General features: G+C 53.2%; 1 protein-coding gene across 8 annotated transcripts in view; it reads left to right on the top strand.

The window, feature by feature from the left end:
- GREB1 (growth regulating estrogen receptor binding 1) overlaps positions 1-14,409 on the top strand; it is a 145,671-nt gene that overhangs the window by 99,862 nt on the left and 31,400 nt on the right. For 7 of the 8 annotated variants that reach the window (XM_042982484.1, XM_042982482.1, XM_042982487.1 and 4 more), the window contains 7 exons: positions 4,092-4,220; positions 4,950-5,069; positions 5,682-5,879; positions 6,657-6,837; positions 7,779-7,974; positions 8,909-9,045; positions 12,739-13,078. In XM_042982484.1, the coding sequence (XP_042838418.1) occupies positions 4,092-4,220; positions 4,950-5,069; positions 5,682-5,879; positions 6,657-6,837; positions 7,779-7,974; positions 8,909-9,045; positions 12,739-13,078 (1,301 nt within the window). Of the gene's footprint in view, positions 1-4,091; positions 4,221-4,949; positions 5,070-5,681; positions 5,880-6,656; positions 6,838-7,778; positions 8,245-8,908; positions 9,046-12,738; positions 13,079-14,409 lie in introns of those variants that run through there. The other variant, XM_042982488.1, reaches the window with a different exon arrangement.

Below are 14,409 nucleotides of genomic sequence, written 5' to 3'. Positions count from 1 at the left end.
GGCTGGGCAACTCTGGAGTTAGACCGGGTGGAGGGCCTGGGTCCATGCACCTGATGATGTGACTGGTCCCTTAACAACTCTGGCCCTCACTTCCTTCAGCTAGCTAATGGAGAACAAAAACCCCAGCGATCTCATTGTCTATGTGGACTCATGCGTCAGTGAACTAATACAGTATAAAAACATTTATTGAAGTCCTACTGTGTGCAGCCACGGTTGTAGGGACCGGAGATACAGGAAGGAAGGTAACGAGGTCCCTGCTCGCCTGGAGCGCACGTTCTGGTGTGGGAGGCAGACACCAAAGCCAGTGCAGAAAGTGACAGGTGGACAGGTGGAGGGGCCCGGGGTCGGAGGATCCCATTTGGGGAGCTGGTTATTAAGAGGGGTCAGGAGAACCTATCTAAAGAGGGGATGTTAAGAACAAGGGCCTGAGAGAAATGAGGCAGCGGGCGATGTTGCCTCTGGGGACAGCTGCGGGGGGCGGCCCCCCAGGACCATGTGGCCACAGGCCGTGCCTGGCATGTTGCCAGTAAGCAGGAGGCCAGGGCAGAGGACGGGACTAGGGCGTTGTGTGGGGGCCCTGACGGCCTTATCAGAGCTTTGGATTGTTCCCTGTGTGCATTGAGAAACCGTTGCACGATTTTGACCAGAGAAAGGCTGTGACCTGGCTTTTGTTTTAGAAGAATCAATGACCTATTTGGGTGTGGAGAGCCCCCTATTTGGGGCCCCTATTTGGGTCCCTGGGGAGGGGCTGGATTCATCCAGTGCCCGGTGCAGGCAGCCGGGGCTGGGCTGGGGGAGGCGCAGAGGAGCGGCCTGATTCTGGGTGTCTGTGGGGTGGGTACCTGTGGGGTTTGCAGTGGGGGGGGGGGGGCGGGGGGGGGCCATGTGGACTGTGTGGGAATACCCTGAGGGCTTTGGCCGTGTAGCTGATGCAGACACCATCCACTGAGATGGCAGGAACTGCAGAAGCGTTTCTGTTTTTTGAAAACATTTAATTTAGGGGCACCTGGGTGGCTCAGTCGGTTAAGTGTCCGTCCGGCCCTTGGTTTTGGCTCGGGTCATGATCCCAGGGTCTGTGGGATGGAGCCCCTTAGTCGGGCTCTGTGCTGGCAGCACGGAGCCTGCTTGGGCTTCTCTCTGTCCCTCTTTCTCTGCCCCTCCCCTGCTTGTGTTCTCTCTCAAAATAAATAAAATAAAGAAAAATTGAAATTGTCCTCGTGGAGGGAAGGGGTGGCAGGGAGGTCGTGCTGGAATCTCAAGTTCTCCCGCACCAGCCCGGCCCATGCTTCAGATGTCGCGGTGGCCGCGTGGGTGGGCAGCTGGGTAGAAAGTCCAAAGCTCAGGACAGAGATTGAGGGGTAGTCGGCACGTTGGGGGCCTGAGAGCCCAGAGGTGATGCCAGGACCCATCTGGTGAGTGCAGAGCAGGGGCTGTCTGAGGTCCGGTCCTGTGAGGGGAGGAAGTGGAGAAGCAGACCTGAGAGTGGAAGGAGAGAATGTCCCGGAGGCCGAGGGGTGGGAGTGGGGGGGGGGGGAGGCGTGCTTCAAGAAGGGAGAGAGAGCGACTGGGCCAGATGCTCCTGTTTGAGTCCGAACGGGCTCCTCCCTCTGTCCGCCGCATGGCCATCAGTGACGCGGACACAGCGGTGCTGGTGGATGAGGGCGCCATTGGATTGGGCTCAAGAGATGATGAGCAAAGAAGCAACGGGAGACAACCGTTTTGAGAAATTTTGCCTTACAAGGAATAGAGAAAAGAGATAATAATTGGAGGCGGAACGGGATCAGGTTTTTGTGGTGGTTCTGAGTCGCGCGGTGTAAGTGTATGTTTGGCAGTGGGAAGGATGGGTCACAGGTGGACAGGTGGAGGGGCCCTGGGATGCGTCACAGGTGGTCGCTGTGTCCTGTGAGACAGGACCGGGCCGCTGCGCACAGTGGGTTTACAGGAGTCGAGTGGGCATGACCGTGGTGTTTTCTCCAGCCATGTTTGGCAGCTCCGTAAAGACTCGGAGCAGGAAGGGGGTTTGATGCATAGGGTGGAGCAGGGCTGTGGGGAGGGACTTTGGGACTGAGTATTGCTGGACGTGGGCTCTCCCTCAAGGGAGGGGGACAAGAAGAGACAGCAGGAGCACGTCTGGGAGGCTCCATGGATTTGAAGAGCGGGGGAGTTTTTGGAGTGTCAGAGGTGGCTGGGGAGCAGGCTGCAGGGAGTGGAGCGTACAGAGGGGCGGGGTTATCAGTGGTGACCACGCCCAGGGCACGCCCCTGGTTGCAGGAGGCAGAGGGGCGGAGTTATCAGTGGTGACCACGCCCAGGGCACGCCCCTGGTTGCAGGAGGCAGAGGGGCGGAGTTATCAGTGGTGACCACGCCCAGGGCACGCCCCTGGTTGCAGGATGCAGAGGGGCGGAGTTGTCAGTGGTGACCACGCCTAGGGCACGCCCCTCGTTGCAGGAGGTAGAGGGGCGGAGTTATCAGTGGTGACCACGCCCAGGGCAAGCCCCTCCTTGCAGGATGCAGAGGGGCGGAGTTGTCAGTGGTGACCACGCCCAGGGCACGCCCCTGGTTGCAGGTGAATGAGTGGAAGCAGGGGACAGCTCCCTGGACGAGATCGGGTGTGTCAAGCAACTTTTATGTGCCAGGCTGATCTCTGTGCACATTAATGCAGTGACCTCATTAATTCATTGACCTCATTAGTTCCTCTCCCAGAGCAATAGCAATGGCTAATTATTTCCCAGCTTCTTCCTGTTAGTTAAAAAGAACACGGAATTCCTCAGTCTAGCATTTTCTTGATTGAAGTGTCATGAGTACAGGGGCGCCTGGGTGTCTCAGTCGGTTAAGCGACTGACTCTTGGTCTGGGCCCAGGTCATGATCCCACTCTTCATGAGTTTGAGCCCCACATTGGGCTCTGTGCTGACAGTGTGGAGCCTGCTTGAGATTCTCTCTGTCCTTCTCTCTCTGTTCCTGCCTGGCTTGCACTCGCTCTCTCTCAAAATAAATAAACACTAAAAATAAAAGAATCCTTCTGGCTTCAAATTTCTCTTTGAAAAAAAAAAAAAGAACAACTCATGAATACAAACAGATTTCTCAACTTAAATGGGACTATTAGGATTTAAAACATCACTCTCGGGGCGCCTGAGTGGCTCAGTTGGTTAAACGTCCGACTTCAGCTCAGGTCGTGATCTCATGATTTGTGGGTTCGAGCCCCGCGTCGGACTCTGTGCTGACCGCTCGGAGCCTGGAGCCCGCTTCAGATTCTGTGTCCCCCTGTCTCTCTGCCCCTCCCCCCACTTGCGCTCTTCCTCTCTGTCTCTCAAAAATTCATAAACATTCAAAAAAATAAAAATAAATAAAACATCCCTCTTAACACTGTTGTATGGTATTCATAGATCTTCGTGGGTCAGTTTGTCAATTTCAGAATAATTTTTGGCCAATCACTATACTCCTATTTTTTAAACTGTTTAAAAAAAAATGACCCCACAGGTATTACTTGTTTTAAGCCTGAAATTTTTTTAATCTTTTTATTTACTTAAATAAATTTATTTACTTAAATAAATTTTTTTATCTTTTTATTTACTTAAAACGTGTATATTGTTGCTATGCACTGCCCCAGTTATCCGTAAGCGTTCTTGATCCTAAACCCATTCTCTGTTTTTGTTTTTGTTTTTTAATAAATTACTTATGTGATTTGAGTAGCACTCTCAGAAATAAACCTGTTGGCCTGTTGTGCCTCAGGGATGGACTAAGCATTTTTATAAACAGTGCCTGGTTTACAGTCCTGAGGACAGTCCTGAAGTGCTGTCATTCCTGTGTTTCAGGAGGCGAAACGGGGCCAGAACGGTTAAGTATCTCAGGTTACACGGCTACTAAGCGGGAAGAGAGGGTCCGAGGCCAGTGTTCTGGGTTTCCCCTCTTGTTATCCTGTTAACCTGGGCCAAGATGCTTCACGCCATTTATTCGTTTAACCAACATGAACACCTGCTCTTGACCAGGCATGGTGACAGGCTTGCGGGAGAGAGAGGAGACAGACTGTCGTCCCTGGGCTCACGGGCTAATTCTAAGTGGAGGGGCCCAGTGAGAGTTGTTTGTTTTCCAGGAAAATACCAAGCCCGAATTCTTTCTGAGAGCCTCCTCACCCCAGCGGAGTACCAGAAAGAAGTCAATTACGAGCTGGTTACCGGGAAAGTGGACTTGTTGGGGGCGTTTTTCAGCACCCTCTGTCCAGGTAAGCCCGTGGGGAGACCGGTGTAAATTCACGAGCGGGAAGGGTGGAAACAAAGACTCAGAGGTGAAGTCCTCTCGGAGGGTGTTCCCTGGGACCTGCCGAGGCTGGCCTGGATTTGGATGTTCAGGCCGTACCCTCCGTTGTCCGTATTAGCATTTACAACCCTTTCTGTGGTGGTTTCTGGCCGGCCATCTTCGCGCGCTGACTGTGGGCTCTCCTAGGTGGGGGGGCTTTGTGGTTTCTGGTTTTGGGGGCACACGAGGGTCTTGTGCCTCCTCTGTATTCCCTGGCCCCGTGCACGGCTGCTCCCCAGCTCCCCCTCCGGATTGCTTGCGGCTTCTTGCTGGAGCGGTGCCTCAGTCCATGTGTTCTATGCTGTGAGTCCTGTGCCCTTCACCCCTCTCTGCCTGGCTCCTCACCCCATTTCCTCCCATAAACTGTCCCTGGCCCCCCCCCCCCCTCTAGGATAGGCTCAGACCCCTTCCTCCTGTCCTTTAGCATCTGGCTCTTCCTTCTGTCCTGGCACCTACCACATCACCGTGCCATTTTCTCTGACTGTTTGCCTGCCTTACAAGCCGTGGGCTCCGGGACTGGATGGGCCCTGGCTTCTTTATTTCCATTACCCCAGGCCCGGGACAGCGCCTCATACCTAGTAGACGTTGCATGGATATTTGCCGAATTTCACCGGGATGGAAAACCCATTTCTATTTTTCTCTCTGTTTTGGGCAGAGGGGGACATTGACATTTTGCTGGACAAATTTCATCAGGAAAATCAAGGCCATATTTCGTCGTCACTTACTGCCTCCTCTGTCACCAGATCAGCATCCCTGGATGCACCGGCATGCACAAGTGAGTGACGCCAGGAAGCCAGCGGCCAGGGTCCGGGCTAGTGAGCCAGCGGCCAGGGGACGCCAGGGGCTGTGAGGAAGCAATGTTAGAGAGTTAGAGACGCATCCGGGAGGCAGGGCATCTTCTTAGCATCAAACTGGACTAATATATAATTTTAATTGTAGTCTTTAATGCCAATAGTCTCCTCTTACCCTGAAACGCACACTTTTCCTGAGATAGTGCATTGCTCTGTGTTGCTTTCCAGCTTATCAGTGCATTGTTGAAATAGTTTATTCCTCCCAAGTTCCCGAAGAGCTGTGATAGTTTCCTTCCCTTCCAGAGAACTTGCAGCCTCTTCCAAAGTCCAGTCTCGGTGTCACGTTCCCTGAGATGCTGTCTTTGTCCCCTTCGGGTACAGTAGGTCACTGCCTCTGCGCTCCCTGAGTGCTGTTCATCCTTTTGTTATTAAATTACAGACAGTGTGAAATGGTACATAGCCCAGAGCAGGCACCGGATAAATGTTGGTGTGTTTCCCCCTTTGGTCACTTTGTGCACTAGACAGGGGCCCCCTGCGTGACTCCCTAGCTCTCTGCTCTTGAGTGTACCTCGCCTTTATGGGGGCTCTGGTTCCAGGTTACAGTCTGGAGCCCCACCACATCCGGCCTTTCCAGCTGGCCGTGGCTCAGAAGCTCCTCTCCCATGTGTGTTCAATTGCGGATTCCAGCACCCAGAATTTGGACTTAGGATCCTTCGAGAAGGTGGACTTTCTGATTTGTATTCCACCCTCAGAAGTGACCTATCAGCAAACCCTGTTCCACGTCTGGCATTCAGGTACCGGCGGGGGGTGGGGGGGACATTCAGGGGACACGTTGTGACGGCTACATGGAGAAGCTTTTATCCCCTTAAATTCAGATTTGGATTTGAAATACCAGTCTTTGCCTCCCAAGTAGATAGGGCAAGTATTATTACCCCCATTTCGTAGATCACGAAACAGACGCTCAGAGATGGCAAATTGCCCAAGATCTTAAAATCCAATAAAGCCAGAACCATGACTTGAGTTTCCACTCTGTCCCGCTCAGGTCAATGACCTGTGTGTCGATATCCTGCTTCAACTTAATGTATTCTCCCTGTGTTTTCAAGGGGATGAAATACGAAATACATGAAGAGTCAATGTCTTAAATGTCCCAGCTTTATGTTATATAACCTGCAGCTCAGTGGCATTCAGGCTGGGAGATGATTTTGTTGGGGTGGGCGGCGGGGTTGGGGGGGGGACCTTACCCTTCCCTTTAGTCACGCCGTGCCCGGGATCACCTGCATCATGAAGCCAGCTTGGCTGTGGCCCCTGGGCGGGCTGCTGTGTGCACACACCACGCTATGAAACAGGCCCGCCTCTGTGCCCAGCTCCTGCAGACATGTGTGACGGTGGTCTGCCTGGGGTCCGCTGCCCCGACTCTCCCGTGTCTCGCCCATCCCTGTAGCCTCAGGGCCTACCGGAGCGCCGGCCAGATAGGAGGTGCCCGGCAGGCGCCCGCCGAATGAACGAGAAGCTTGTGACAAGGGTTTTTCTTGTCCCGTTTTACTTGTGATGTGTTTTTTGCCACGTTACAGGGGTTTTGTCAGAGCTCGGCTTGGAAAAGGAGCACATGACCAAGCAGAGGGTTGAACAGTATGTTTTGAAGCTTGATGCTGAAGCGCAGACAAAATTTAAGTCCTTTCTGCAAAACTCCTTTCAGAATCCGCATACGCTCTTTGTCCTGATCCACGACCACGCCCACTGGGACCTCGTGAGGTGAGCATGGCTTTGGCGTATGGCGGGGTTGACATTTTATTATGCTAATATGTGGGGGACACTTGGGGCTGTGGGTACAAGCCTTGAAAAGATGAGTGACGTTGGGGGTTTTGGCGTTTGTAAGCCGATGCCATGGATGCGTTCCAGAACGTTAGAGCTGGAGGGCATCTAGACTGGCCCGAGGGCCGTGCATTTAGACATTGTCACTGACTGGGTGGGGAGGGAAGGGAGATCCTGGGTCAGATCGCAGAGGGGGGCTCTGATTTAGCACAGAGTCAGAAGCTTAGGGCTGGCCAGAAACTCAAAGATCACCCATACGAAGGGCATGCAGCATCGGGTCCCTGCATTTGTACATCCGGAATTGTAGAAAGAGCTGTATTGTGAACATCCATTTGGACGTAGGTTTCTCCGAAAGGGCTAATCACTTTGTTTTCTCTGTTTTGCTGGATGGCTGGAAGGGAAGGCTGAGGCCGTGGCCCACAGGGAACAGCTGAGCTGTGCTGCCCTCCTTGGCTCCTTGGCCAAAATGCTTCCCCTTCCTGGTCCTGTTCTTTAGATTTAGTACAGAGTGTGCCATTTTATATCCTCTCAGGATCGCTTCAGGTCAGTAGGAGTCTCGGGGGAAAATTTCAGGAGACAAGTACGCAATGGGATGGGGCCACAAAGGAGCACTCCTGGGTGAGAGTCACTGCTCTCGAGGAGTAGGAGGATTGTGTAGCCTGCAAAGCAGTCCTCCATGAATACTGTTCCCCCAGCCAGGTTTTTAATAAGCGATGAGTGTCAGGGCATCCCTGACAGGTGCGCAGAGCCAGAAGCTTTGATCACTTGCAGATTTGGGGGGTGGGACTAGTTACACACGTATTCAACTGCTTGATCCTTGTAAAATTACAGAGTGCCTTCGTTCCACTCACTGTTGCTTTCCCCCTCCTTTCCTTCCTCAGTAGCGCTGTTCATAATCTCTATTCCCAAAGTGACCCGGCTGTGGGATTGGTGGACCGGTTGCTGAACTGCAGAGAGGTGAAGGAGGCCCCCAACATCGTGACGCTTCACGTGACTTCCTTCCCTTACGCTCTGCAGACACAGCACACCCTCATCAGCCCTTACAATGAGATCCACTGGCCCGCCTCCTACAGCAACGTGAGTGCCGCCGGGCTGTGGGGCCTGGGGTCACAATGACACCAGCCGAGGTGGGAGAAATTCTGTTTAGTAAGACTCCTGATTGACTAGCGTCGTTTGGGGGCCAAGTGGGTCCCCGTTTCTTGGGTCTTTGAGTTGACCCAGAGTTAGATTTTAACCCCTTCCTGGTCTTTAGAAACTCTCCCAACATACATTAGTTAGATTCCCCGTCTTAATGTGCGTAGGGAGGCACTGTTCTGAGGGCTTTGTCATATGAACTCCTACACGAGGCAGGGGCTTGGACGATTTCTGATTTGCAAATGGAGAGAATTTACAAATGGAGAGAAGAAGACTGAGCCACTCGTCCAAAGACTGTGCAGCCAGATCGTGGCAGAGCCAGGAAATGACCCAGTCCGCCTGGCTCTGTGGCCCCCACGCTCAACCGTGGTGCTGTTTGAGGGCAGAGGTCGTGTCTTTGCCGTTTTATCTGCTATGCTCTGACTTTTGAGAGGCTCTGATGATAGTTTGGGAGGAATGTTAAGTCAGTGGGAGTGAAATTGATTAGGGGGGTGCATTTTTTTTTTCCTGCTGATTTCGATAGCAGCTGAATGTCAGATGGTTGATTTGCCTTTCCCTAAAACTAGCTTAAAACGGTTGGAAAGAAAGTCTTAACAAAGTTGTGGGTTTAAAGAACGAGGCTGGTTTTCTTCTTGGCAAAGGCACTGGGGTCAAATGAATGGAAAAGTGTTGACGGATAGGGACGCACCCTCCTTTCAGTAGAGAACGCTCTGTGCTCTGGGTCTGCGGAGAGAAGTAACGTATAAAGCATCGTGCAAAGGACAACAGAGTCAGCACCATTTAGATCAAGAGGCTGGTCCTGGTCATCTGCGGCGTGTGAATCTGTGAGTCCCCACAAATGCAGTGTCTGAGTGACCGATGTTCCTCTCTGTTTTAGGGGGTGGACTTATATCCTGAGAACAAGAAGTACTTCGGGCTGTCAGAGTTCATTGAGTCCACCCTTTCTGGACACAGCCTCCCTTTGCTCAGATATGACAGCTCCTTTGAGGCCATGGTCACGGCATTAGGAAAAAGGTACACGTCTCTGTTGGAAGTTGCTACAAATGCTCAGGAGTCCCGTGCCAGTGGAAGCATGTGCAGCCAGAGAATTCCAGGGAGGGAGCCGCCTTCCTCCTTTCCTGGGTGACAGTCCCTCCATGAAAGGGACCCTGGCTTATTTCTTGCCCTGCACGTTGGGCCAGTGATATCTGTTGTGCCATTGTTCTAGAACGTTTTAGAAATGAGAATGGGCAGAAACACGTTGGAATGTGGAATGGGGTGTTTGAGACTCAGGGAAACCAAGGAAGTGGGAGGTAAGACACCCAAAGGTTTTAAGGGGAGTGACGGCAACAGTCCCAGGGGGCTTCATCTCTCACGTCCTTTGTGTATCATCTGTTGAGTGCTGGTTGTGTGCTCGGCGCTGCTCCTTAGTTTCACTGTCTTATTCAGTCCTCGCCACTTCTCTCGCCGTCGCTATGATTATCTCCCTTTTGCAAGTAAACAGAGGCTCAGAGGGGCCCCCGTGACTTCCTTGGGCCACACGTCGGGCAAGGGCTGCAGCCGGTTTTGTGAACCTCCAGAATCAGCCCGAGTCTACAGCCGGCCCTTTTAGCCCGTGTCACAGCAGACCTCGGAGGTGGATTTTAATGCTGCCATTTCCGAGACGAGGAAACCGAGGCCCCCGGAGGTTAAGCGATTGCCGCCATCCACGCAGTTTGTACGTCGGGAAGCCCGGCCGAGTTTTACAGACTGGCTAGTGCAAAACAAAATGATCTCTGCCGCTAACTATTGGTGTTGAGCTGGGCCCTGGCACCTGCCCTCACGGCACCTCGTCCTCACTTGCCAACGAGGGCGTTAAACCAGGCGTGTGCTTCTCAAGTTGGGTTCCAAGCTGTCTTCTGAGCTGTCCTGCTTTGGCTGGATGCTGACGGCTGTTTCTGCCGAAAGGGGTTCCACGGTCAACCGTGTCGGAGCACCCTTACGTTTAAGGTTTGCTTTTCCACGAGAGTCCCCGAGCCTTCCGTTGCCCCGCGTGCTGTGACTAGAGTGGAACTAGAGTAGGTGGCATCTCCTGGACATCGGGGGACTGGCGTTCCCCAGAATGCCCTTTGAGGAACGAAATCCCTTTCGGCGCGGTGACGCTGATGGTCTTAATCAGGCCGCTTCTCCACCTCACACACGGGCAGCCGAGAGCCATAAACTTGCTGAGCGAGGGAGCCCCACCTCTGCCTCTCTGCCCTGCTCATGCACCTCCTCCTGCTGGCTGCTTAGCGAGCTGTAGGTAACTTTGGGCCCAGTCCTCTACGTGTATTGCCTCGTGTAATCCTCACGGCGGCACGGTGAGACGGATCCTGTTTCCCCCATGTGGCAGAGGAAGATACACACTTAGGTTGGGTCACCTGCCCTAGGTCACGTGGGAGGTTTTGGAGTGAAGCCAGACCAAGTCCTTGCCATCGACTCCAAAACAGTAGAACCACTTAACCATACGTATGGAGCAAGGTCTCACGGCTAGTGGCCAGGGGACCATACGTTCTGGCTTTATACTTTATTAGTCTTTTTTTATTAAAAAATTTTTTTTAATGTTTATTCATTTTTGAGAGACAGGGAGAGACAGATCATGAGCGGGTGAGGGGCAGAGAGAGGGGGAGACAGCATCTGAAGCAGGCTCCGAGCTGTCAGCACAGAGCCCAACGCGGGGCCCGAACCCTCGAACCACGAGATCATGACCTGAGCCAAAGTCGGGCGCTTAACCGACTGAGCCACCCAGGCGCCCCTATACTTTATTAGTTTTAACCTTCAGCAAACCCGCCGAACCTGCCTGAACTTCCGTACCCTCACCTGGGAACAAATCTGCTTTTCTAGTGGCTTCTCATGAGAGTTTTCAGGAAACACGAGCCTGTGCAAACTCAGGAACAGTTGTACGCTGAGCGCTCAGGCTCCAAAGTCACACTTCTTGGGTTCGAGTCCTGGGTCTGTCCCTTATGAGCTGAGACTTTAGAAAAGTGTCTCAATCCTCTGTGGGGATAAGAGTACCTACCACATGGGAATGTCATGAGGGTTCAGTGGACGAATACACACAAAACATTAAGAGCAGTGCCTGGCACACATTACGTGCTCATGTCAGCTGCCACTGCCGTTGTCACCACCATCACAACTGTCCCTGTCACCATCATCCTCTTCCTTTCCCGCCCCTCTGCTAAACTGGAAGTGTTGCACAGAGATTAAAATTCACATTTCACGGAGTGAGAAGAGAACATCAGGCTTTGGAGTGTTGAGTTATGGAGAATCCTAGGGACTCCTAGGAATCATTTCACCCAACCACCCCATTTTACAATTGTGAGAACTGGGGCCCGGAGAGGAGAAGCGATTTGCCCAAGGTCACACATCCAGTTTGTGGCAGCCCGGACTGTAGCCAGGTTTGATGTTCTTTCCGCCACACCATGCTGCCCTTCCTGGGAATCCTGTGTCTGGAAAACTCTCTTGAAACAGGCAACTGGGACAGAAGGCGATAAAGGTAAGAACACATTGGTTACTGCCTCTCCCCACCACGTGCGTGGCCAGACTGTCGATTCGCCATGTGTTGCACACAGACCCCAGCATATGGCTGGAAAATCTGTCTGGGAAACCGCAAATCTGACACAAACTTATTGGGACTTAAGAGATTTAGACATTTAACAACTCCCATTTTTATTCCGATATGTTTTCTGGGGAGCTTCCTTCCTGTAGAGCCAACCACAAAGGTTTAGGGGCAAGCACATTGCACCTGTACGTGCTGTTTAGAGCTGGGCGAGTTCTTGCCTCCCATACGGTGGTTCCTTTTTTTTCTTTTTTTAAACAATAGCTTTAGTGAGGAATAAGTGACATAGAGTAAACTGCAGAGATTTAAAGTGTTCAGACTTTAATTAACTTGTTTTTATTTTAATTTTTTAATGTTTATTTATTTTTGAGAGAGAGCGCGTGAGTGTGGGAGGGGCAGAGAGAGAGGGAGACACAGGATCCGAAGCGGGCTCCAGGCTCCGAGCTGTCAGCACAGGGCCCGACGCGGGGCTCGAACTCACGAATCGTGAGATCATGACCTGAGCCGAAGTCGGACGCTTAACCGACGGAGCCACCCAGGGGCCCCAAAGTGTTCAGACTTTTAATCTGTTACTGATTTTAAGCAAATTAAGATCCGCCATGGTATAATTTTCTTCACGTTTCTTGTCCTGACTTGAGTTTTCAGCAAGTACGAGAACAATTCGGTCCTTGTTTCCTCTAATTATTTTTTTTCTGCGTTCCTCCTCCTCCTCCCTTTTAGAGTGACCCAATGCCACGTACGTTAAGGTGCTTGAAGTTTCAGCTCTCCGATGCTACGGTCCTTGGTTTTTGCTTCCCTCTGTTTCATTTTAGATCGTTCCTTTCGCTGTGTCTTCCCGTTTCCCAATCTTTTCGACAGCAGCCCCCAGCCTGTGCTCCCGTTTCCCCGCTGGCAATGGCGGAGCGGTGTCTGACGTGCCCTCCGAGGGAGGCTTGTGTTGCAGGTTGGATGCAGGCGGCTCCGAAAGGAAACGCCACGCGTCTGCGATTCCGGGGTCTCGCCGCCCCCGAGCCGGCCGATGTGTTGGGCCACGTGGCGGCTGGGCGAAGGCTGCCGCCATCGTGTCGTCGTCGTGGTCCTCGCGGAGCGCCCCGGGCATCCTGGAGCCCCGCGACAGCGCGGTCACGCTCCGCCTCTCTTGTTTGTTGCAGGTTCCCCCGCCTGCACAGCGCGGTGATCAGGACCTTTGTTCTCGTGCAGCACTACGCGGCCGCCATGATGGCCGTGAGCGGCCTGTCGCAGATGAAGAACTACACGTCGGTGGAGACGCTGGAGATCACCCAGAACCTCATCAACTCCCCCAAGCAGTGCCCCTGCGGCCACGGGCTCATGGTCCTGCTGCGGGTGCCCTGCTCCCCGCTGGCGGCCGTGGCCTACGAGCGGCTGGCCCACGTGCGGGCACGCCTGGCCCTGGAGGAGCACTTTGAGATCATCCTGGGCAACCCCAGCTCCGGCATCACCGTCGGGAAGCACTTCGTGAAGCAACTCAAGGTGGGCGCGGCGGTCGGGGACGGGTGGGGTGAAAGATGCCCGGCAGGGTAGGGGTGGTGTGTGTGTGTGTGTGTGTGTGTGTGTGTGTGTGTGTGTGCGCGCGCGCGCACGCGCGCGCGGTGACCGGGCGGCGGGGGGGGGTGGGGGGGGGGCGACGGAGCAGCGACACGTGCCTCAGTGTTGGTGTCTCTCACGTGCCCTCTATACCCAGCCACCCCTCTGGCTGCCACTCGTGTCCCCACCTGCAGCTTTCATCCAGCGATACCAAATTACTTAATGAATGTTGCTTCCCTAAATCACACTGGCCTGCTCTTTATTCATTTTTATTTTTTAAGCACACTTTTTTTTTTAAACGTTTGCTTATTTTTGAGAGACAGACAGAGACAGAGCACGAGCAGGGGAAGGGACAGAGAGAGCGGGAGACACAGAGTCCGAAACAGGCTCCAGGCTCGGAGCCGTCAGCACGGAGCCCGATGCGGGGCTGGAACTCACAGACGGCAAGATCGTGACCTGAGCTGAAGTCGGACGCTTAACCGACTGAGCCACCCAGGCGCCCCTAGTTATTTACTTTTAATGTTTATTTATTTATCTTGAGAGTGATAGTGAGAGTATGAGCAGGGGAAGGGCAGAGAGGGGAGGGTAGAGAATCCCAAGCAGGCTCTATGCTGTCAGGGCAGAGCCCCACGTGGGGCTCAAACCCACAAGCCATGAGATCATGACCTGAGCCTAAATCAAAAGCTGAATGCTTAACGGATGGAGCCACTCAGGCACCCCGTCTTGCTTTTTGTTTTTTTAATGTTTATTTTTGAGAGAGAGAGAGGGAGTACGACCCGGTGAAGGGCAGATAGAGAGAGACACAGAATCCGAAGCAGGCTCCAGGCTCCAGGCTCCAAGCTGTCAGCACAGAGCCCGACACGGAGCTTGAACTCACAAACTGCGAGATCATCACCTGAGCCGAAGTCGGACGCTCAACCGACTGAGCCACCCAGGCGCCCAATAACCCTGTCTTGCTTTTTTAAACTCCTGGCCCACAGCTTCTCACTGAACCCACCAAGAGAGGATAGGAAAGGCAGGAGGGTTAGAAAGCATACGGAGAGCACAGTTGAGTAGGAAGTGGGTGAAAGGCAACGCAGGGCAGCACGGCGAAGAAAACACAGCAAAAACGTTAGACGCAATCGAGGATGTGCGCTTTCTTCCAGAGGATCAGTCAGCAGGTATTTCGGGAACAGCTGATACGCGCCGGGCCGTGGGGCTGGGAATACAGTGGCAGTGCAGACGACATGCTTGTTTGCAGTATGAGGAACCGTCCTTTTCTCGAAAGGACAGAGCTG

Source organism: Panthera tigris, chromosome A3 (genome assembly GCF_018350195.1).
Source record: "Panthera tigris isolate Pti1 chromosome A3, P.tigris_Pti1_mat1.1, whole genome shotgun sequence".
In the NCBI taxonomy this organism is placed as follows: domain Eukaryota; kingdom Metazoa; phylum Chordata; class Mammalia; order Carnivora; family Felidae; genus Panthera; species Panthera tigris.
This window is presented reverse-complemented; position numbering and strand designations above follow the sequence as displayed.